The sequence below is a fragment of the Lutra lutra genome, chromosome 6, assembly GCF_902655055.1.
Source record: "Lutra lutra chromosome 6, mLutLut1.2, whole genome shotgun sequence".
In the NCBI taxonomy this organism is placed as follows: Eukaryota; Metazoa; Chordata; class Mammalia; order Carnivora; family Mustelidae; genus Lutra; species Lutra lutra.
The window spans coordinates 53726870-53749786 of NC_062283.1; the positions used below are offsets into that span (position 1 = coordinate 53726870).

General features: G+C 42.4%; 1 protein-coding gene across 3 annotated transcripts; it reads left to right on the forward strand.

The window, feature by feature from the left end:
• The first annotated feature begins 9027 nt into the window (after positions 1-9027).
• On the forward strand, positions 9028-16338 carry IL17F (interleukin 17F). Of its 3 annotated transcripts, none has more exons than XM_047734219.1 (3): positions 9028-9075; positions 13860-14062; positions 15623-16338. In XM_047734219.1, the coding sequence occupies exons 1-3, from the start codon at positions 9043-9045 to the stop codon at positions 15861-15863; spliced, it is 477 nt and encodes a 158-aa protein (XP_047590175.1). In that variant the 5' UTR covers positions 9028-9042; the 3' UTR covers positions 15864-16338. The 3 variants fall into 3 exon arrangements, with proteins under 3 accessions (XP_047590175.1, XP_047590176.1, XP_047590174.1); XM_047734220.1 differs by lacking the exon at positions 9028-9075 and adding an exon at positions 11154-11597; XM_047734218.1 differs by lacking the exon at positions 9028-9075 and having other exon boundaries at positions 13650-14062.
• Positions 16339-22917: the final 6579 nt, after the last annotated feature.

The following is a 22917-nucleotide window of genomic DNA, read 5'->3' on the forward strand; positions in this document are numbered from 1 at the left end:
CCAAATTATACGAAAACCAGCCCTAACTGTAATACTGAAAATGCCCCTTTTCCCTATTCTATTCATATGGCATGTTTCAAAATCTATGCCAATTTGATAGGCTATAGTTATCTTGGTTTAATTTGCATTACTATGATTACTCTTGAGGTTAAACTATTTTTTCATATATTTTCTATTTTAATTTCTTTTAGTGTACACTATTTCCTTTGCTTTTCTTTTTAATTGAGATATAATTGATAGATGACATTATATTCATTTCAAGTGTACAATTTGATATTTGTATACATTGCAAAATGATTATCACAATAAGTTTAGTTAATATTTGTCAACTAAGATTCTACCCTTTTTTTTTTTTAAGATTTATTTATTTATTGGGGCACCTGGGTGGCTCAGTGGGTTAAAGCCTCTGCTTTCGGCTTGGGTCATGATCTCAGGGTCCTGGGATTGAGCCCCACATCCAGCTCTCTGCTCAGCGGGGGGCCTGCTTCCCCCTCACTATCTCTCTGTCTCTCTACCCACTTGTGGTCTCTCTCTCTCCCTCTGTCAAATAATTAAATAAAATAATTTTTAAAAAAGATTTATTTATTTATTATTTGGGAGAAAGAGAACATGCAGGGATGAGAGGCAGAGGGAGAGAGAGAATTTTGAGCAGACTCCATGCTTTGTGCAGAGCCTGATGCAGGGCTCAATCCTGAGATCCCCACCTGAGCCAAAACCAAGGGTGAGAAGCACAGCAGACTGAGCCTGAGCCAACCAGATGCCCTGAGATTCTGCCTTTTTAACGAGTTCCCGGGACCAAATCGAGCAGCCAGGCTGTCCTGGATGATGAGGGCATGGGAGCATGCTTACTTTCTCACTGCAAGTGTTTGCTTGCTCCACTCCTGCTGCCTCTGTTTCTGAGATGGCTGTGTCCTCTCTCCGCCTCACTTGGCCGCTATGTTGTCATCGTGGAACTCCTTTGTGTACAAACAATTTTAGGCCTGAAATTAATGGAAGAGAATTAAAGCACAATGTCAGCACAGAAATACCTCAAAGACTGGGCTCATGACTCTAAAGTTTCCCTGCTCTGTCAGCACTTTCTTGCTGGCATCCCTCATTTCTTGTCCCTCCAAGGATAACTCAGATTCCTGTTTGTACGCGTAGCACCTTCCCTCTTAGTTTCAATCCTGGAAGAATAGCATTTTCCTCTCTCTATTTACCCTGGATAGAGGAAGGCTCTATCTCTGCACCTCCCCAAAGGCCCATGATAAGCTGTCTCCAGGACAGAGGTGACACCTGGTCTGATATAAAATTCATGGCACTCCTGCATGGAGGAAACTGTCCTGGTAATTTCCTTCTTTTTTTTGGACAGTACTTTTTTTTTTTTTTTTTTTTAATTTTTTAATTTTTTTCAGCATAACAGTATTCATTATTTTTGCACCACACCCAGTGCTCCATGCAATCCGTGCCCTCTACAATACCCACAACCTGGTGCCCCCAACCTCCCACCCCCCACCCCTTCAAAATTCTCAGATCGTTTTTCAGAGTCCATAGTCTCTCATGGTTCACCTCCCCTTCCAATTTCCCTCAACTCCCTTCTCCTCTCCATCTCCCCTTGTCCTCCATGCTATTTGTTATGCTCCACAAATAAGTGAAACCATATGATAATTGACTCTCTCTGCTTGACTTATTTCACTCAGCATAATCTCTTCCAGTCCCGTCCATGTTGCTACAAAACTTGGGGATTCATCCTTTCTTTCTTTTTTTTTTTTTTTTTTTTTACAGCTTTATAAACATATATTTTTATCCCCAGGGGTACAGGTCTGCGAATCGCCAGGTTTACACACTTCACAACACTCACCATAGCACATACCCTCCCCGATATCCATAACCCCACCCCCTCTCCCAACCCCCTCCCCCCATCAACCCTCAGTTTGTTTTGTGAGATTAAGAGTCACTTATGGTTTGTCTCCCTCCCAATCCCATCTTGTTTCATTTACTCTTCTCCTACCCCCTCGACCCCCCATGTTGCATCTCCTCTCCCTCATATCAGGGAGATCATATGATAGTTGTCTTTCTCCGATTGACTTATTTCACTAAGCATGATACCCTCTAGTTCCATCCACGTCGTGGCAAATGGCAAGATTTCATTTCTTTTGATGGCTGCATAGTATTCCATTGTGTATATATACCACATCTTCTTTATCCATTCGTCTGTAGATGGACATCTAGGTTCTTTCCATATGGACAGTACTTTTAATTTTCTTCTTACCCATGTTAGTTTAGGTGCCCAGGACAGTGACTCACACAGAGTGGGCATTTGATAAATGATGTTTTTGTTAACAAGGAGATAAAACTCTGATGCAAAAAGTTTCCAGAGTCCAGAGAAGAGATTCAGAATTTGGAACTTTCTGTAGTGACCTCAACCCTGTTTCATCCAGGATTCTCCCTCAGCACTGTGGGGAAACTCCTTTGCCAAGTCTTTCCCTTCCCTTTTACTTTCCTTCTTCACCAACTTTTGTCTCCAGTCCTCTTTCTTTATCTCTCTGCACTGCAATCCTTCACACATGTTCATTTTTTCCTCAGAGGATCAGGAATTGTACTTTTTAAATTTTTTTTTAAAGATTTTATTTATTTATTTGAGAGAGAGACAGTGAGAGAGAGCATGAGCGAGGAGAAGGTCAGAGAGAGAAGCAGACTCCCCGTGGAGCTGGGAGCCCGATGTGGGATTCGATCCCGGGACTCCAGGATCATGACCTGAGCCGAAGGCAGTTGTCCAACCAACTGAGCCACCCAGGCGTCCCACTTTTTTAATTTTTAATTTTTTTTAAAGATTTTATTTATTTCTTTGACAGACAGAGACCACAAGTAGGCAGAGAGGCAGGTGGAGAGAGAGGAAGGGAAGAGGCTCCCCACTGAGCAGAGAGCCCGATGCAGGGCTCTATCCCAGGACCCCGGGATCATGACCTGAGCTGGAGGCAGAGGCTTTAACCCACTGAGCCACTCAGGTGCCCCTGTACTTTTTTTTAGACAGACAGAACACACACACACACACATACACACAGATATAGAAACACAGAGAAGAGTGAAAGGAGGGCTTTTTGTGTTTTTTATTCCTGTTGAACTAAGCCCCACATAATTCTTATGCCCACAGACTTAAGTGTGTGAGAATCCTGACACAATATGTTAATTGACACATGATCATTAAAAGAAGCTCTTTCTAGGGGTTCAATCAAAAGTAAAGTTGTTTTGTTCCTGAAAATCTTTTCACAGTGAAAGTGTGTTCCACTTAAAAAGGGGGGGGGGGGTTGGTTGCTGTAGAGTGTGATTTTCTGGAGATTCTGGAAAGCACATAATGAGTTGAAATTCAGCTTCAAACAAAATAGGTAAAACCGAATGAACAGGCACAAAGAATCCTGGAACTGGAAATAACGTTCTGTAGTAAAAAGAGGTAAAAAGGATTGTGTAGAGTTTGTGGGGTCTGTAGCTGTACACCTGTCACAGACGCAGTCACGCTACCACATGGTTTTCTTCAACAGGGGACGGAGAGGTCAGGTTATAAGAGGGAAGCATGGGACATGGACTCTCTAAATGATCTAGGGCTAAAAATGCAAATAAACCATGTGTGTGATTTGTTTGAATAGCCTAGGCAGAGGAAGAATTTTTTTTTTTTAAAGATTTTATTTATTTATTTGACAGAGAGAGAGATCACAAGCAGGCAGAGAGGCAGGCAGAGAGAGAGGAGGAAGCAGGCTCCCTGCTGAGCAGAGAGCCCGATGCGGGGCTCGATCCCAGGACCCTGAGATCGTGACCTGAGCCGAAGGCAGCGGCTTAACCCACTGAGCCACCCAGGCGCCCCCAGAGGAAGAATTTTTATGGTTGAGGAGGAGAAGGGCTGCAAGAAACTTGAAGATGGGCGTTAAAAGCCATAACGTTTTGAGGCCATTCTGACCCAATGTTCTTAACCTGTATTCAGAAAGATCTGACTAACATAAATAAGTGCTTCAGGGAAATTAGAAGGCAGTGTTTTAATATCATTCGGAGGTAAGACTGAGGTTAAAGTAAATTATATACTAATAGCTTGTGTTTAGTGAATAAGATAGTAAATGATCATCTCAGTTTATTTTTTGCATTTAATTCCTTATTCTGTAGACCTAGTATATTGGTACTATCATTTAGCTGGCTATTTTGATAAGGAGTCAGAGCTCCAATTAAAAAAAAAATGAAAATAGGGGAGCCTGGGTGGCTCAGTGGGTTAGGCCTCTGCCTTCGGCTCAGGTCATGATCCCAGGGTCCTGGGATGGAGCCCTGCATGGGGCTCTCTGCTCAGCAGGAAGCCTGCTTCTCCCTCTCTCTCTGCCTGCCTCTTTATTTGTGATCTCTGTCAAATAAATAAATTTAATAAATAAATAAATAAATAAAATCTTTAAAAAAATGAAAAGAAACAGAAACGCCTGTAAAATTACTTGTTTCTATCAGTCAGTTTAGACTGGGATATAACACTTCAATTTGGAAAGAGAAAGAATGGGAGGTGCATAATAGTTTTTGTTTATAGCAACCTTGAAACCTGCTTTGTTGACATGGTGGGGATCCCATAGCCAGAGCATGTTTGATTAGACCCTGATTCCGTTTTTTGAGAGGGGCCCACCTCCCAAGTGCACCTGTGGTTCCTGGGAGTTTTCTTCCCCCAGTAATCTCTGGCTTCATCTGAAACAGTGTTGGCGAATATACCTTCCTTGGGGCCTTACTTCCTGCTCCTGGTTGGTAACAGGACTGAGAGCTGGTTTGTGACTAACTTTGAGAACTCTCAAAAACTTAGTAAACTTTTATCTAAGTTGGTTCTTTTCATGGTATAATTCCTAGAACTCTGTATTTCTTTGCTTTTTCATTCCTGTAAGTCTCTTTCCCTCTCTTGATTTAGTGGTAGTTTACTAGAACTATACCCTTAAATTCTTTATTCTGAGTCCTTTTACCCAATTAAAGGCATTCACTAGATACTTCATTTTGATTCTTGCCTATAGGAAGTTTATTTGGTTGAAAGTTTTATTGGGCATTTTTCCCTTGAAAGGCTTTTTCAGTCTTTTGTTTTTGGAGGATAGAAATAGTTGGGTTTTGTGTGTGTGTGTGTTTAAAGATTTTATTTATTTGACAGACAGAGATCACAAGTAGGCAGAGAGGCAGACAGATGCGGGGCTCGACCCCAGGACCCTGGGATCATGATCTGAGCCAAAGGCAGAGGCTTTAACCAACTGAGCCACCCAGGTGCCCCGTGTGTGTGTGTTTTTTTTTAAGGCTCCGAATTTCTGGACTATCTTCATTCTCTTCCTTTTCATTTGTAAACTTGCCAACTCTTTCTTCTGTTACCTTGTCAAATACAGACAATAGCATCTGACATACACAACTAAACTTCTGTTTTCCAATCTTTTCCTCTACAGCTCTTATTGTACCTCTAGGTTATCGCAGGTAATAATTTTCCTAACTGTTTTGCCATTGCACAACTTGGATCCTTGTTAATCTAGCCTACAATTGCCCAGTCATCGCAGCCTGCTGCATGGCCATTACTGATCATGCTGCTATTTTAGCCTTTTGCTGTGGTGCTCCTCTCTTCTAGGGATCAATTTCTATATCCACATATATACTGCCAGATTATGACTGCATAGCTTGATTAGATGTACTTTTCTTTTTTTAAGATTTTATTTATTTATTTGACAGAGAGGTAGAAAGAGAGCACAAGTAAGCAGAGCAGCAAGCAGAGGGAGAGAGAGAAGTAGCCTCTCTGCTAGCAGGGAGCCTGACGCGGGGCTTGATCCCAGGACCCCAGAATCATGATCTGAGCCGAAGGCAGCTGCTTAACCAACTGAGCCACCCAGGTGCCCCTAGATGTACTTTTTTTAAGGATAAAGTCTCTCCAATGTAAGCTAAATGTGTACATTTAACTATCAATATCCTAGGCCTCTCATGTTATTATCTTATCAGTTAATTTGGCATATCTGCTTTCCTTCCCTAACTAGATTTTAAATTCATTAAGGTAGAGACTATAATTGTACAGTCTATTTCCAGTAAGAGTAGCCCCCAAAATATGTAGCATGGCTCCCTGGCACATGGTAGGGCATAAAAAAAATCTTGCTAACTTGAATGTTTGACCAGCTATAATATTTTACCACATGTGAGGCTGTGTGTAACTCATTCTTGGAACTACAACATCATCTGCCATCTCTTTCTGTGGGTTCTTGGATTTGGGTGTAGAGTGTCCTGGTGGTCAATGAGTTGAGTGACAGCTCCGTGTGTATGACTGAAACTCTGAAAGGTAACAGCTTGGGTCATGGGTGAGGCATAGGTAGTCACGACGGGCTTCCACCATAACCAGCTGTGTATTAATCATATATTCATTATTGTATCCTTAGTATTGGCACATAATTTACAGTGTAAGAAGTGCTCAATAAATGTTAGCTGAAATGATGATCTGGATCTTTTGATTCAGTTTGAACTTGGTGATAGCTGGTTACTAGTTTGACATCCTGGTGAGTTACTTATTTTTAGCTTGATGAGGGAAAACTTTGTGACGGCTGGATGTGAAAGGTCAGTTTCCATCTTACATAAAGGGCCCTTTAATTCTCCTCTGCAATGCAGCAAATCCTCCTGTGTTGAATCGGGCACTCTTTATTTTTTTATTTTTTATTTTTTTTAAAGATTTTATTTATTTACTGGACAGACAGAGATCACAAGTAGGCAGAGAGGCAAGCAGAGAGAGAGGAGGAAGCAGGCTCCCTGCTGAGCAGAGAGCCTGATGCGGGGCTCGATCCCAGGACCCTGGGTTCATGACCTGAGCCGAAGGCAGAGGCTTTAACCCACTGAGCCACCCAGGTGCCCCAAATCGGGCACTCTTTAAAGATTGTATGTATGTATTTGTTTATTTTAGAGAACAAGATCAAGAGTGTGAATAGAAGGGGCAGAGGAAGAGGGAGAGAGAATCCAAGCAGACTCCATGCTGAGCACAGAGCCCATCATGGGATTCGATCTCACGATCCTGAGATCATGACCTGAGCTGCAGTCAAGAGTCAGATGCTCAACTGCCTGAGCCACCCAGGTGCCCCAAATTATGTACTCTTCGTTCAAAGTGACTTGCTCCTTCTTTCAAGAGAGCTGGTGTAGTCTTCTATGCATTTCGATTTGGCTCTAAATGGAGAAGAGACCACTGAAGAAAGAGAGTAACTCAACCCACTCAATTTAATATCCTTTGAAGGGTCTATTGCATATATTGCTCTGGTAGCACGATTGATAATTAGCAATTTTGAAAACATGGCTCTTGATTTATGTGCTAGCTTCCCTGAGTTCATGGAAGGACATAACTGGCCCGGCCTTGAAAATTCTCTATATGTCGGGCTCAGGAGCTTCAGTCTGGCTGGAAACGGTCAGCTAGCGGACTTGTCTTGAATCTGTGTATGTATAGAAAATGTACAGTTTTAATTTAGGTCATATATTTGGGGATGTATATTTAGAGAAGGAGGCTGGTAGAGATCACTGGGGAGAAGGAACTAAAGTTTCCCTAAGTCCTCAGAAAACCCTCCTAAAGCATACTCACAAGTATGAAATAGATTAATATGAGCACAGAGGTCACAAGGAAGGGAAAGATGCCTGAGGGGATGATTCAAGGGAGCCTTCTTATAGGAGTTAAACTTCTCATTGATCTGGGTAGGGTGTAGAGAAGAATCCACAGGCATGGGGAGGAGAGATGTGGATGAAAGCTCATGACCACAGAAGAATTTCAATCAGTCTTGGAGGGGCTTCCAAAGAACCCAAGAGCTGATTCCTTTTCATTTCCTCCACTTAAAGAAAATGGAGGAAAGTTTTTCAAACATGTTGTGATAGAGAAAGATAACTTACCTGCTAGAATATGCCTTCCCTTTTTATTTTACTTTTTTAAAAGATTTTATTGATTTATTTGACAGACAGAGATCACAAGTAGGCAGAGAGGCAGGTGGTGGGGAGGGGGTGGGGGGCAGGTAGCAGGCTTCCTGCTGAACAGAGAGCCTGAGGCGGGGCTCGATTCCAGGACCCTGGGATCATGACCTGAGCCCAAAGCAGAGGCTTTAACCCAATGAGCCACCCAGGTGCCCTGCCCTGCCTTTTTAAAGGAATGTGTAATTTTCCCCTGATCCTACTGGAGACAAAAAAAAAAAAAAAAGCTACTGTTAATTTAGAAATATCTGTGTATCCCTAGAATACATTACCAGACATATAGTATATACTCAATAAAACTTTGTTGACTTAAATGGAACAGAGAAAAATTAACTTTCTGTAGGTCATTTAAAATTATGTTAGAGCATTCAAAGGCTCTACTTGCTAATTCATTTCTGCTAAAAAAAGTCCTCAGTCAGCATGGCCAAGATAATGGTCAATTATATGTTTTATGAACATGATTACTTATTAAGCATAAGTAGGATTTAAAGCATGGGATTAAAATAGAATTTGTTCAGGGAATCTATGAAGCTACCTGTGGATATAATTCTGAGTCTCTTACTGATGTCATTAATTTCTTTGGTTTTGTTTTCCCATTTATAAAACAGAGCTAAAGATAGTGCTCTCATTTAATACCAAGGACCCTCTAAGGATGACATATCTCCCTCTTAAATTGTGGTTCATATCGCATGACTGGAAAGTAGAACATGTGGTGCGTGACAAGAGTCGTTAGCCATTTGGGGAGGACATAAAAGATCATGGCAGCAATTATTTGTAATTTGGTTCATCTCTGTAGTAAGTTAAGAATTTTACTGTAATTTGAGGACAAGGGGGGTGGAAGAAAAGGAAGATTTGGTCCTTTTTCTGTCATCCCCTTTTAGGGTCCCTCTCTGATTCCCCTTCAGGAAGTGGAATAGAAAAAAAAAAACTACATTCGTCAGTAACTCTGGGGTAACCACAACTAAGACAGTAAGGAGGTCAATCGAAATAGGGACAGTGATTGGTATAAAACCGACAGGTACTCTCATTGACACAGCACAGGCATATACAGGGTGTCACACACACAGGAAGAATTTACTACACAAAGCAGGCAACCAGAGCAAAATGATGATGACCTTCCTGCGCAACATGGCCATGGTGAGTAAAAATAATTCTTTCTTTTGCAGCTGTCATCCCTAGGATTTGGGGAGAGCAAATTCCTCGGTAATTAGGCCTGATTGGTGTCTTTATTGGGGACATTTCTTAAGGACAGAACTGACTTTAATTTTGACCCCTGTTTGGTGGAGAAAAAGAACAAATAACTAGAAGTTATAATGGGGTGCAAAACATAGGTCTTCACAGGGTGGCTTTTGCATGGGTAGTTGGTAGCTTGCTCACGTCTGGTGGCAGAGACAGTAGGACATGATCTCCTCTGCGGCCACCATGATAGACTTAGATTGGTCTGAAACTCTTAGCTCATCATGGGGACTTCCAGCCTTTTAGGATAGTATATATGTATTTTCGCCGAGGAAAGTGGGGTTCCAAAAACTTTAATGATTCCCTTAAGACTACAAGTAGACAGAATGCCCAGGATGAAGGAAGTGAAACCCCTCAGTACTGAACTTTGGATAGCTCCCAGAGGAGGGAAAGTTGCTATGTCTCAGAGAGCTGATGAATTTTGCTTTGTCTCATTCCTCATGGAGGAAGAGATAGAGATGTTAGTATGATGGAAATCTACTTCTCCTGGGTTTAGAATCTCGCCCGGCATTAGTCAGGTAAAGACTGGGAAGAATATAACGTAGAGGAGCCTTGAAAACAGGGCTTGGGAAATTATATGCCATATTTTGGGCTTAAATAGTCCTCTTTTTTCCCTCCATTTACAAGTCCTATAACTTAAAAGAGCTTGGATTTCATAAAAGGTCATGGCATATGGTGATGATAGCACTATGTTATATTTATGTATTGTTGTAGAGAATATCAGAAATGCAGCAAAGTGCAATAGTTAGGGAACACAGGCTTTGGTGTCAGACAGACCTGGCTCCTCTACTTAGTAATGTGGGATTTGGAATAAATTACTTAGCTGCTCTGTGCACAATTATTCCCTTAACTATATAGGGGAATAATAATGGTATTTCCCTCAGAGGTTTTCTTGGGAGATTAATTGATATCATTGAAAATGACTAAATCTGATATGTACTCTGAACTGGCTTAGTTTTTAGTAAATAGTTCATTTTAATATATTAACCAACAAGGATAGAGAAAACATGCAATGTATTAAATATTAATATTAATAATATTATTATTTTTTCCTCTGAAACTCTTGTCAACCTAGGGAAGTAGATTGGGACTACTTTCTCCATCATACAGATGAAAAACAGCTCAATTAGGCCAAGTGATTTAACATCACTGTGTACTGTCCATAAGAACTGGGATGTGAATCTAGGTTTACCAACATCCAGTACAGTATGCTTCTCTTTGAATAGTTCAGAGGCAAGATTCCTGAATTTGAAGCCATTGTGACTAAAAGAATCTGTAGGATAGCTTTTTTAATGGCTTAACCAAAGCCATTTCTGTTTCTGGTTTATTTGAGGTACTCTGTTGGGCCATCTGCAAGAAACATGACAGTGCAAGGGTGTTAGAATAGGATTAGACGGTGAGAGATGCACGCCGGTTGGACATATTCAGTAAGTAGTTGAGGCAAATTCCTATAGGCCTAGAAACTGGCCAGACTCTGCAGCACATTCCTACCCAGGGGTGAGCACACAGGACAGAGAAGTTCAGGAGACAAATACTCAGATGGTCTCAGGTGAGCTTGCAGTAGAGTCAGGCTGTCAATGTCCTGATAGTGCCCACCTTCACTGGTGTGTTCTCTTGCTTCTGTTTCCTGTTGTACAGATTAGGAGTGATACCTATTTATCTGCCTCATAGGTGACCTATAGGAATTCATATCTATAAGATGCTCTGAACCTTTCAGAGAAGAAGTGCTGTGTATGTCATTCTTAAGAATCAGCAAGAGCCATATCAAAGCCTCTGGCGCATACCACTAAAATCTACAGTTTCGGATCAAAAGCTTTGTGGAGAAAACTAGAGTGATTTGCAGGCATCATCTGATTTCCTGATAAAGAGCTCTGTGACCTCCAACGTTTATGCAATTCTGACACAGCTGCCACATTGCTTACAATGCGTGGCTCCTCCTGAGGGATAAAGCTAGGATTGAACACCATGAGTGGCTCTATCTTGATAATAATAATGGACTTCAATAGCAACCGAACTGACACCTAGGTTTGAGTCCCCCAGCTGATACCAACAGGCTAGTGAATCCAACCAAGCTGTTTGTTGCTTACCAGGCATGACTCTCACCGGTCTCATTGGGATAATTAATGCTAGCTCTACCTACCTGGTGAGAGAGTTGTGAGAATCCAGTATTCAAAGATGTGAAGGTGTGTTCTAACACACTCTAAGAACATAAGAAAATATAGTGATTTGTTAGACGTATGGAAATGATTGCTGAATCATATCACCCAAAGATACAGCGACTTTAAAGCTTTGATAATGAAAGCTAGAGGTGACTCAGTGCATTTGATACTGAAGAGGAAAGAGGAAACACACAGAAGGAATTTCCTTAAGAAACCAAAGGAAGTGATTGGAAGGCTTGGGAAGCTAAGAATCCTCTGGTCTAAGTAGGTATCTTTCAATTTTTTAATTTATTTCTTAGCGCTTTGTCCCAACAGAAGATGCTTGAGGGCAAATTCCACATCTTTCCTATCCATTGTACATCATCAGACAAGGTCGACCTACTAGCCCTCTGTGCTGAACCCTTACACGTGTTGGCAGTGCTTTTCCTCCCTTATGTGGGTGATATCATTTAATCTTTACATTTTCTGGTGGAGAAAATTGAATTTCAGCTAGTCAGAGTCCTGACTGAGTTATGGACTCAGGACATCTGACTTTAGAGCATGTGTCCTGAGTTACCACATACAGAGTCAAGAAAGAGTTGAATGAATGAATGATTGTAGCAGATGAAAATAGACAAGTGCCCATTATCTGAAAGCAAATCAGCTTACTTCAGGCTTATCAGAGTCAATCTTGCTTTCAACTTCTTTTTAGTATCAGCTACCTTTGTACAGGAAATTGACACCGTGACCTTTCTGCATACTCTTGTCATTTTTTACCTCTAACATCTGCAAAATATAAAAAGGAGGTCCTCTAAACAGAGATGTCTAATCATCCCCCCGCCTTAATCCGTGGAAGGTGTGAGCCTGAATAACACTGAACCCAGAGAATGAAAGCAACTCAGCTTCAGCCCTTATTTATTCTGCATTATGTTGAGAGATGGTGATGGTCCTTGTCCATCCCCAGTAAGTGTGGGTGGTGATGGTGGGGTGAGCAGAACGTGGTTGCAACAAAGGGGAGCTGGAGAGATTTGTAGCTCTTCTTTTAGCTAGGTCTTCACAGAGCGCTCTCTTTCCTTGTGCATTCCCGTAACACCAATAGACCGATGTTTCAATGTAAGTATAAAGAATATATGTTTTAGAGCTAAAGACAAGTAGTTTCCGTATGCTCTGTTGTTGTGCATCATGAATGGCCCTGCTTCTCTCAGGGAGTGTGGATAATCGGGACTTTGCTGCAGCTGGTTTTGTGCAGTGTTTTTCTTAATGTTTTGAATTTAACTGTATTGTTTTGTTCATTCATTCACTCACCTGCTCTTCCATTCATCCAGAAAGTATTTGTGGAGTACAGGTTCTGTGTGGTATGTTCTCCTGCAGGAACTTATAATCCAATGGGTGCCTGTCTGACCTGGACAAAAGTAGTACATTTCCAGACAATAAAGACATGGTACTTGAATGCTGTGGCATTCAATGCTAAATGGCAAGTACTTTATGATTTAAGGAAAATGAACATATTTCTAAATGAATGACTTTAGAGAGACAGTTCCTGGTCTTCTCCAGGTCTTCTCTTAGGGTGAGGCCTTGAGGGAAGGGTAGGATTTGGATAGGTAGAGGTGGGACTGTGTATTCTAGGTGGAGGGATGGCTGGGAGGAAGGATTTTGTGGAGAATTCATGAAATATGAGTTTGGAAATAAAAACAAGAACTATCGGGCACCTGGGTGGCTCACTGGGTTAATTTAAGCCTCTGCCTTCAGCTCAGGTCATGATCCCAGGGTTCTGGGATTGAGTCCCACATTGGGTTCTTTGCTCAGTGGAGACCCTGCTTCCTCCTCTCTCTCTGCCTGCCTCTCTGCCTACTTGTGATTTCTCTCGCTGTATGTCAAATAAATAAAATCTTTAAAAAAACAACAACTATCATTTATTAACCCTTTATTAGATAAATTTATAGGTGATTTATATGGAATATTACATTTAATCTTGTGAATATTATTATAAAGCAATTATTATAATCCAGTTGGAAAGAAGAGAAACCAGAGGTTCAGTGATGAGGCCAGGTCGAGATTTAAACCCAGTCCCAGGGACGCCTGGGTGGCTCAGTTGGTTGGACGACTGCCTTCGGCTCAGGTCATGATCCCGGAATCCCGGGATCGAGTCCCACATCGGGCTCCCAGCTCCATGGGGAGTCTGCTTCTCCCTCTGACCTTCTACTAGCTCATGCTCTCTCTCACTGTCTCTCTCTCAAATAAATAAATAAAATCTTTAAAAAAAAAAAATAAACCCAGTCCCAGATCCTGATACCTGTCTGTTCAACTGTTGAAGAGCTCTCAGACTGTGGGAGGCTCAAGCACCAGGCTAATGAGTTTACTACTCAGTTTGGCACCCTGATATCTTCATGTGTGACTGTTCCCATTTTCAGGTGAGGACCTGAGGTTCAGAAAGAAGCTGTGGGCCCATAAACACTGGGGATCCTGAGTTCAGATAAAGCATGGGGTGCCTCTTGCCAGCAAATGACACCTGAGTCCCTAACCAACTCCACCTTCTCTATTTTCCAGGTCAAGTCCCTGCTCCTGGTGATGTTGGGGCTCACCTTCCTGAGGGAGGTCGCAGCTTGGAAAAACCCCAAAGCAGGGGATGCCGCCCTGTGCCCTCCTCTGGAGGGTAACAGTGTGAGGGTTGACATCCGCATCCTCAGGCAAAACCGGGGTATTTCCATCTCAAATTTCCAGAACCGCTCCATCTCCCCCTGGGACTACAAGTAAGTGTAAATGAGACCGATCTTCACATTCTTTTGAAAAATATGTTAATTTATTCTTATGTAGAAAATTTAGAAAATATAGAAAAAACGTAAAAGCCCTAATATTTACTCTTTTTTTAAAAAAGATTTTATTTATTTATTTGACAGAAATCACAAGTAGGCAGAGAAGCAGGCAGAGAGAGAGGAGGAAGCAGACACCCTGCTGAGCAGAGAGCCCTATGCGGGGCTCTATTTCAGGACCCTGAGATCATGACCTGAGCCGAAAGGCAAAGGCTTTAACCCACTGAGCCACCCAGGCGCCCCAATATTTACTCTTAAAAACAGAAATCCCACTTTGCTCAGGAGCTGACATTTTTTCCTGCTGTTGTGGGGCTAGGTCCTCCCTATGTGGTCCGAGGTCCTGCTATTTTCTTTCCAGCTTCTCATCGGCACTCTGCCTTTTCCTGCCTCATAAAGCCCTATGCTGGAATTGACAAACATTCTGTGTTGGAAGAGAGGGCTCTTTAAGGCAGCCCACATAATGATCCCTGCATGGGGATAAGTGGGAACCAGAAATGTCAGTATGGAGTGATTCACTCAGATTAGACATCAGTCTTCAAGGAATGGGGATGAGGGTAGAATGGACAAGAAAGGACAGTTTGGGAAAGGGAAAGCAAGATGGGGATGGGGTGTTCAGTGTACCCTCCCATGATACTGTCTGATGTGTCAGATCTGGGAATACCAAGCACTCATCTATAAGCTCCAAATAGATGTACGAAAACAGATTCCAGGGGCACCTGGGTGGCTCAGTGGGTTAAAGCCTCTGCCTTTGGCTCGGGTCATGGTCCCAGGGTCCTGGGATCGAGCCCGGCATCGGGCTCTCTGCTCAGTGGCGAGCCTGCTTCCTCCTCTCTCTCTGCCTGCCTCTCTGCCTGCTTGTGATCTCTGTCAAATGGATAAGTAAAATCTTAAAAAAAAAAAAAAAAGAAAGAAAACAGATTCCAGGGACAATTAGAAGTGCTTTTGGGGCTGCCTGCATGGCTTCCTACAGGAAGGGAGTGGGTGTAGTGGCAAATTGGCTGGCATGACTTTACTGCCTTTGAGCCTAGCAGAGGGGACTATGAAGGGAGAAACTGAGAGAATGTGCTGGATTCACAGATGTCTGGGGCTTCGGTTTTCTTTCCAAGCAGCAGGCTTTGTAGATTTCATATTAGATATTTATATTTACTAGTGATCCATATATCTAGGCAAAGGATGAATAATAATTATAATAATGACAACAGTGTAATGAAAAATAAAAGGTCTGACATTTATTGAGTGCCAGGACAGAGCGTTTCACGTGCATTTGTATCATTGAGTATCCTCAAAAATCCGAAGAAACAGACCTGTGAGAATTCCCATTTTAGAGTGGAGGAGACAGGCTTAGGCAGTTAATCACCTGCCAGCGGGTGGTGGATGGATCCAGGCCATCTGGCTGCAGTCCTGGACTGCTCCTTCGGAAATGCCTCCCTGCAGGTGAGCGCCCATTTCCTTCTCCCTTGTCTCACCATCTGCTTTTGTCCTCCCCCCTTCCCCCCGCAGCATCACCCAGGACCCCCACCGGTTCCCCTCGGAGATTGCGGAGGCCCAGTGCCGGTACTCGGGCTGCATCAATGCCGAGGGGCAGGAAGACAGCTCCCTGAATTCAGTTCCCATCCAGCAGGAGTTCCTGGTCCTGCGGAGGGAGCCCCAGGGCTGCTCTCGCTCCTTCCGGCTGGAGAAAGTGCTGGTGACGGTGGGCTGCACCTGCGTCACCCCCATCGTGCGCTCTCTGAGCGCCTGAACGGCTGCCGGCTGAAGCAGCCCTGAAATGCTAGTCCTTACCCAGCGCCCTGCAGCAAGTCCTCTGTGGTCCCAATCCTCTCCACTTCATCGGCCTCTAGATAAGACCTGCGCGGAGTTCTCAAAGCTCTGTCTTACATGTAGTGTCAACTTTCTGGGGCGCTTCCGAATCATAATCAGGTCCTGAGCTGTTCCGCGGTCCCAACCCCTTGCAAACGGATGCAGGAGAAAGAAGGCGCGTCTTGTTTGTGCGTCATAGCCCTGCCCTCACTGAGACGGGGTGCCGTTCCCCAGGGAATTCTGTTGGTAAATTCTGTTCTGTGGGGATGAAAATGCAGAAAACGTAACCACAATATGCGTGTGTGGGAGGGGCTGTGCGGGGCGGGGTGGCGTGGGAGGGATGGGGTAAGGATCTAGCACACATGTTTATTAAGATTTGCTACGTAGAGAGGCTGGCTTCATGCTCCTATTTGTAAGGAAACTGTCCATCTATTTATGATATTATATAAAATTTTAGGAGAAAAAGTAATATATCAAGTATTAATATAATAAAGTATTAATGACTGAAAAACGCTTCAGGTGTTTGTTTCCAGTCTTGGCTTGTACTCACAGAGCTTGGGGCCCTCAAGATTTTGAAATTCTAAATACTTGTCATTTGTTTTTCATAATTTCTCATCAGTTCCTCATTAGAGGACTACTGTGTCATTTTATTATTGTTGTTATTTTTATCATTATTGTGTATGTACGTGTGTGATCTTGGGGACTTCTTTCCTCAGTTTTACTGACATAATTTGGCAAATAATATTACGTAAATTTATAATGTACAACATGATGATTGCCTCTCTCTCTATAGTGAAGTGATTTCCACAATAAGGTAGTTAACTCTTCCATCACCTCACATTGTTACCTGTGTGTGTGTGTATAGCGAGAACATTTAAGGTCTACTTTCAGTAAATTTCAAGAATACAATATAGTACTGATAATTATAGTCACCATGCTACACATTAAATTCCCAGGACTTATTCATCTTATAAATAAGCTTGTACCCTTTGACTAACCCCCCCCCCCCATTTCTCTGCCCCCAACCCCCGTTGTCTGGTAACTACTATTCTATGCTCTGTTTCTATGAGATAGTTATTTTATTATTAATGGTGCTTGGGGGTTACATGGAGAATTAAGGGAAATGGTGTAAACAGAACTCAGTTTCTCTGGTAACTCTTTACTGCTCCATGCTCCTGGCTGCATTATATTACAAAGTGAACATTTATTGGCCACTGTGCTTGTCACCAGAGATACAGAGACAAGTAAGAAATGCATATGGAAGGACCACAGTGTTGCGACTGGCCATCCACAGAGTCCCTAGTCATTGGGGCCATGCAATCCCTTTCCATCTGCCTCATTCTGACTTCTGGGAACTTTAGGGTCACTGGTTGTCTTTCATCAATATCTTATGCCTCTTGGGGGCACAGGAGCTTCCAGAATCTGGTCTTCATGCCACTCTGGAGAAAACTCAGAGGTTCTCTCGTCCCTCACTTGCTTCTGTATGGCACAGCACATTTTCCCCTTAATGCTACCTTTGGCTCAGAATACCTCTGCATTGCCAGTACTTTCCAGGTCCGAGGGAGGAGGTGGGACATAAATCCTCACTCGCCCCTGAAACTTGTTTTGAGGATAAGCAGGGGGTTGAAGCCTGACACCCATTTTTAACTCTATTGTGGGTAACCTTTTTCTAGTCTAGGTGAAAGGGGGAATGGAGGAGCTGGGTAGGCTGACTTCATCTCTTGGCTACAGAACTCTTTTGCTTATGGTATACATACTGATATTTAAATGTTCAGGCTCTTGAAATCTAGAAAACTTTTTTTTTAAAAGATTTTATTTATTTATTTGACAGACAGAGATCACAAGTAGGCAGAGAGGCAGGCAGAGAAAGGAGGAAGTAGGCTCCCTGCTGAGTGGAGAGCCTGATGTGGGGCTCAATCCCAGGACCCTGAGATTATGACCTGAGCTGAAGACAGAGGCTTTAACCCACTGAGCCACCCAGGCACCCCTAGAAAACATTTTCTGTTGTAGCTATCAGCTTCGTAAGTTTGGTATGAATCTCACAAGTCCATTTTGGTGCTCAGATTTGTGCAATGAATTCTTTCTCTGTTGATGTCACCAGTAATCGCCCTATCCTGAGGATAGATAGTACATTAAAAAAAGCCTCTGTGTCAGTGGTAGGAGAAGTATAAAGAGGAAGGAAATTGTAGAGGGAAAAATTACACCTCCAAGGGTATCGAGACATTACCTTGTCACACATGTACAGATGTCATCTCAAAACAATGTGCTAAATACTATGATCATGGTATGAAATGTTAAGAAGTCACAGAGAATGATCTCTATCTAGGAGATTTCAGAAAGGAAAAGACTTATGCTGAGATGAACACGAGTTGGTCTAGTGGAAAATGGGAGAAGGGCTTCCATACCACAGGGAACAGTGTAAGCAAACACAGAGGCACAAAAAACCCTGGCACATTAGGGGAACAGCAAGTAGTTCCATGTGCCTGGGATAGTGTGGACATGGTGAGGAACACGTGATAAATATTTCTTGAAAGAATGATTGAATGAATGATCGTGGCAGTAGGCAAAGAACAGTAGGCAAATAGCCCACTTATGAATGTTTTTGGATGCTGTATTGCAGATATGATAGGAGCAGAGCTGTACCTTACCATTTTGGCAGTAGGGAATGAAAGGGATCAGAAAGCTGAGGCCAGTTAGAAGACCAGAGAGGTGAGTTTCTCTCCTGTGGTGGGTTCACATTGTTAGAGCTGGATGGGCCCCTGCTGATCACCTGGTGGAACTTTCACATTTGTAGATGAGGCCCAGAGGAATTAGGTGACTTGCTCAAGGTCACCTGAAGTAGTTAGCGGCAGAAAGGGGCTCAATGACTCCAAGTTCATGACTCTTCATGTTGGGTTTGCAGCACTCGATAATGTTTCCAGTAGATCCCCGAATCACTCATTTCTATGTGCGGCCTAGGACCAGACACAGAAGTATCTGTACGTCCCATACCTCCAACTACGTTGCACATGGTGCCCCCTGGGGTCTGGGGCCTGAATTACAGCATGCTCTGAGGCCTGGCTGTCATTCAGGAAATTGCACATTGTCTCCAGCTCACAAGGTGGCACACAGCACCCATGGGTAAATGGCTCCCTTAAGGGGGAGTCTGTCTTTGGCTGGCACTGGAGACACTGCTGAGGTGGAATGAGCAGACTGTCTTCTTCATTGCTGAGCCTGGCTTCTTGGGACTAGAGGTCCTTTGTTTTGAATGCAGAGGAAAGAGTCCATGTTGAGTTGTCCAGATGTGCTGCATTGCCATCAGAATGTGTAGAGAGACAAACTTCTCTTTCCACTGGAACTTGAAAGCATAGTCTTTTGATATCCAGTTCTTATATATGATAGTTTGGCTGAGGGGAAATACATATTCTCTCTCTCTGTCTTTCCTTTCCTCTCCTTCTCTCCCTTTCCTACTCCCACATCCAGATAAAAATCACCTATGGTTTTAATGCTCCCTGGGAGAAATTTCACTTGTAATTTACAGTGAGAAAAATGGTTACAAAATTGTTTTTCTTTTTCTTTCTTTCTTTTTTCCTTTCTAATAGAAGAAGTGGTAGAAAAAAATGCATTTAATACTTACATAGCTTTTGGCTTTGAATCCTGGTTCCACCATTTTTTAGTTATATGAATTTAGGCAACTTAGTCCTTCTGAGACTCAGCTTCTTCATATGTTAAATGGGGAATAATATCTATTTTATTTATTTATTTATTTTTTAAAGATTTTATTTATTTATTTGACAGACAGAGATCACAAGTAGGCAGAGAAGCAGGCAGAGAGAGAGGAGGAAGCAGGCTCCTCGCTGTGCAGAGAGCCCGATGTGGGGCTCGATCCCAGGACTCTGAGATCATGACCTGAGCCGAAGGCAGAGGCTTTAACCCACTGAGCCACTCAGGTGCCCCATAATATCTATTTTAAAGAGTAGAGTGTAAAGTAATTGAAATAAAGAAAGAACATTAAAGACTTAATACAGTACCCAGAAAATGATAGGTACATAGTACCTGGTAGTCCTTATCCCAGGAAGTACAGAATTTATGTTTCCCGTTTGCTTGGCCCTGAGAAACTCACAACCAACTTCTCTGCTTAAATACCACAGCTATATTATTCCTCATGGTAATTAAGTTTAGGCTCTCCATTTAATCTCTATATACACACATATGTAATTTAAGGTGGTTTAAACAAAAGATCTATACATTGTTAATATTATTATATAATATATATAATATTTTGTTATATGTTATATATATTATGTATATAATATATATAATATTTTGTTCAATCCACATTAAATTAATTTGACAGGAATAGAGGGAGCTATAGATTTGAGACATTAAAAAAAAATTCCCCATTAACCCCAAGTGTTCATTGTAGTCTACTCCCCTGATATAAATTGGAAGAAAAGCATTTTTTGGTTCAATGAGTTCCAGGAGTTGTACATGTTCAGCTGGATTTCTCTCAGGAAGTCAAGGAGGTCAAGAATTAAGTCAGGAAGTCAAGAATTAAGAATGATTACATTTCTTTCATATGTCACTGGAAGTTCTCAGGATTAATCTTGATTTACAAAAAACACTGGAGACCCATTGCTCATTCTTTTTCCAGAAATATATATCTATTTATTAGTACCAGATGCACGACTGTGGTCTTATGATTTTATAATAGCGACTATGTGGAGTGTTTAAAAACTGTGATGTACTGGGGTGCCTGGGTGGCTCAGTGGGTTAAACATTGGATTCTTGATTTCTGACTCATGATCTCGTGGTTCTGAGTTCAAGGCCTGCATGGGGCTCCATGCTGGTCAGGGAGCCTGTTTAAGAGTCTCTCTCTCTCTCTGTCTGGAGGGGAGGAGCAAGATGGTGGAGGAGCAGGAGATCTAAATTTCGTCTGGTCCCAGGAGTTCATCTAGATAGTTATCAAACCATTCTGAACACTTACAAACTCAACAGGAGATCAAAGAGAAGAAGAGCAGCAATTCTAGGAACAGAAAAGCAACCACTTTCTGGAAGGTAGGATGTGTGGAGAAGTGAATCTGAGGATATATATGGGAAGAGAGACCTCATCGGGGAGGGGCTGACTCCTGGTAAGTGGTGGAGCAGCTGAGCACAAAATCAGAACTTCTAGAAGTCTGCTCCATTGAGGGACGTCACTCCAGAGGCTAAGCGGGGGGGTGGGGGTGGGGGGGTGGAGCCCTCGTAGAGACTGTATGGTCTCAGGACCCACAGGGTCACAGAAAGACCAGGGGTGTCTGAGTGTGGCAGAGTTCCCAGGTATTGGATCGGGGAAGCCAGCTGCAGAGGCGGAGCCAAGGAGTGAGCTCTCAGGTCGGGGTTACCTTAAACTGTGATCCAAAGCATAGTCAGACCACTGCTCATTGAGCAGGGACCTCACAAGCAGCGGATCCAGGGACACCCTCTCCTTCCTTCCATGGAAGGAGTGGCATGGGAGCATGCTGCAGGAATCTGCTGGGTTTGGAGACTCCAAACAGGGCTGTGCACCAGAGACAGAAATACTCGGTCTCAGGCTGGGTGAGCTTGGAGCGTGGCTGGAGACTAGGGAGACAGGAGGGATTGACTGCTTTTCTCTGAGGGCACACTGAGGAGTGGGTGTGAGCTCTCAGCTCCTCCAGGGTGGAGATTGGGAAGCCGCCATTTTCATTATCCTCCTCCAGAGCTCTACAGAAAGCGTTCAGGGAACAAAAGCTCCCAAGAGTGAATTCCAGATTTCTTAGCCCAGCCCCTGGCAAGTGTGGCGCAATTCTGCCTCAGGCAAAGACATTTGAGAATCACTGCAACTTGCCCCCCCCCAGAAGATCAGCAAGAACATCCAGCCAAGACCCAGTTTACTGATCAATGAGAACTGCAAAACACCTGTGCTAGAAGAATATAGCACACAGAAGTCATGGCTTTCCTCCCATGATTCTTTAGTCCTTCAAAGTTAAATTTTTTAAAATTTTCATTTTCTTCTTCTTTTTTTTGAATTTTTCCTCTTTCCCATTTTAACCAACATATCTTCTCAATACCTTTTAAAAATCTTTTTTTAATTTTCATTTTTATAGTCCTATTCTATCCTTTCATTGTACTTAACCTTATTTTTTGTATACATATAAGTTTTTCTTTCTTTAAAATTTTGGGATGCAGTTTCTTCTTCTTCTTTTTTTTTAAAAGATTTTATTTTCTTGAGAGAGTGAGTGAGAGAGAGCATGAGAGGGGAGAGGTTCAGGGGGGAGAAGCAGACTCCCCCTGAGCAGGGAGTCTGATGGAGGACTTGATCCCAGGACTCCAGGATCATGACCTGAGCTGAAGGTAGTCACTTAATCAACTGAGCCACCCAGGTGTCTGGGATACAGTTTCTTCTAACAGAACAAAATATACCCTAAATCCAGCAAATGGCTTTGTTCTAGGCTCCAGCATGATCACATTCTCTCCTTTTTTTTTAACCTTTTTTTTACACCTTTTCTTTCTTTTTTAAACCAACTTCTTATCAATTCCTTTTAAAAAATCTTTTAAAATTTTTATCTTTATAGTCATATTACATCCCTTCATCATGCTCACCCTTATTTTTGTATATATATAAGTTTTTCTTTCTTTAAAATTTTGGGAGGCAGTTTCTTCTAACAGATCAAAATACACCCCAAATCAAGTGTGTGGCTCTGTTCTATTCACCAACCTAATAATATATATATAGTTTCCCCTTTCCTCTCCCCCTAATTTTGGGTCTCTTCTGATTTGGTTAGTGTATATATTTTTTTGGGTCGTTGTTACCCTCTTAGCATTTTGTTCTCTCATTCATCTATTCTTCTCTAGACAAAATGACAAGGTGGAAAAACTCACCTCAAAGAAAAGAATAAAAGGTAGTACCAACTGCTAGGGACCTAATCAATATGGACCTTAGTAAGATGTCAGACCTAGAGTTCAGAATGACAATTATAAAGACGCTAGTTGGGCTTGAAAAAAACATAGAAGAT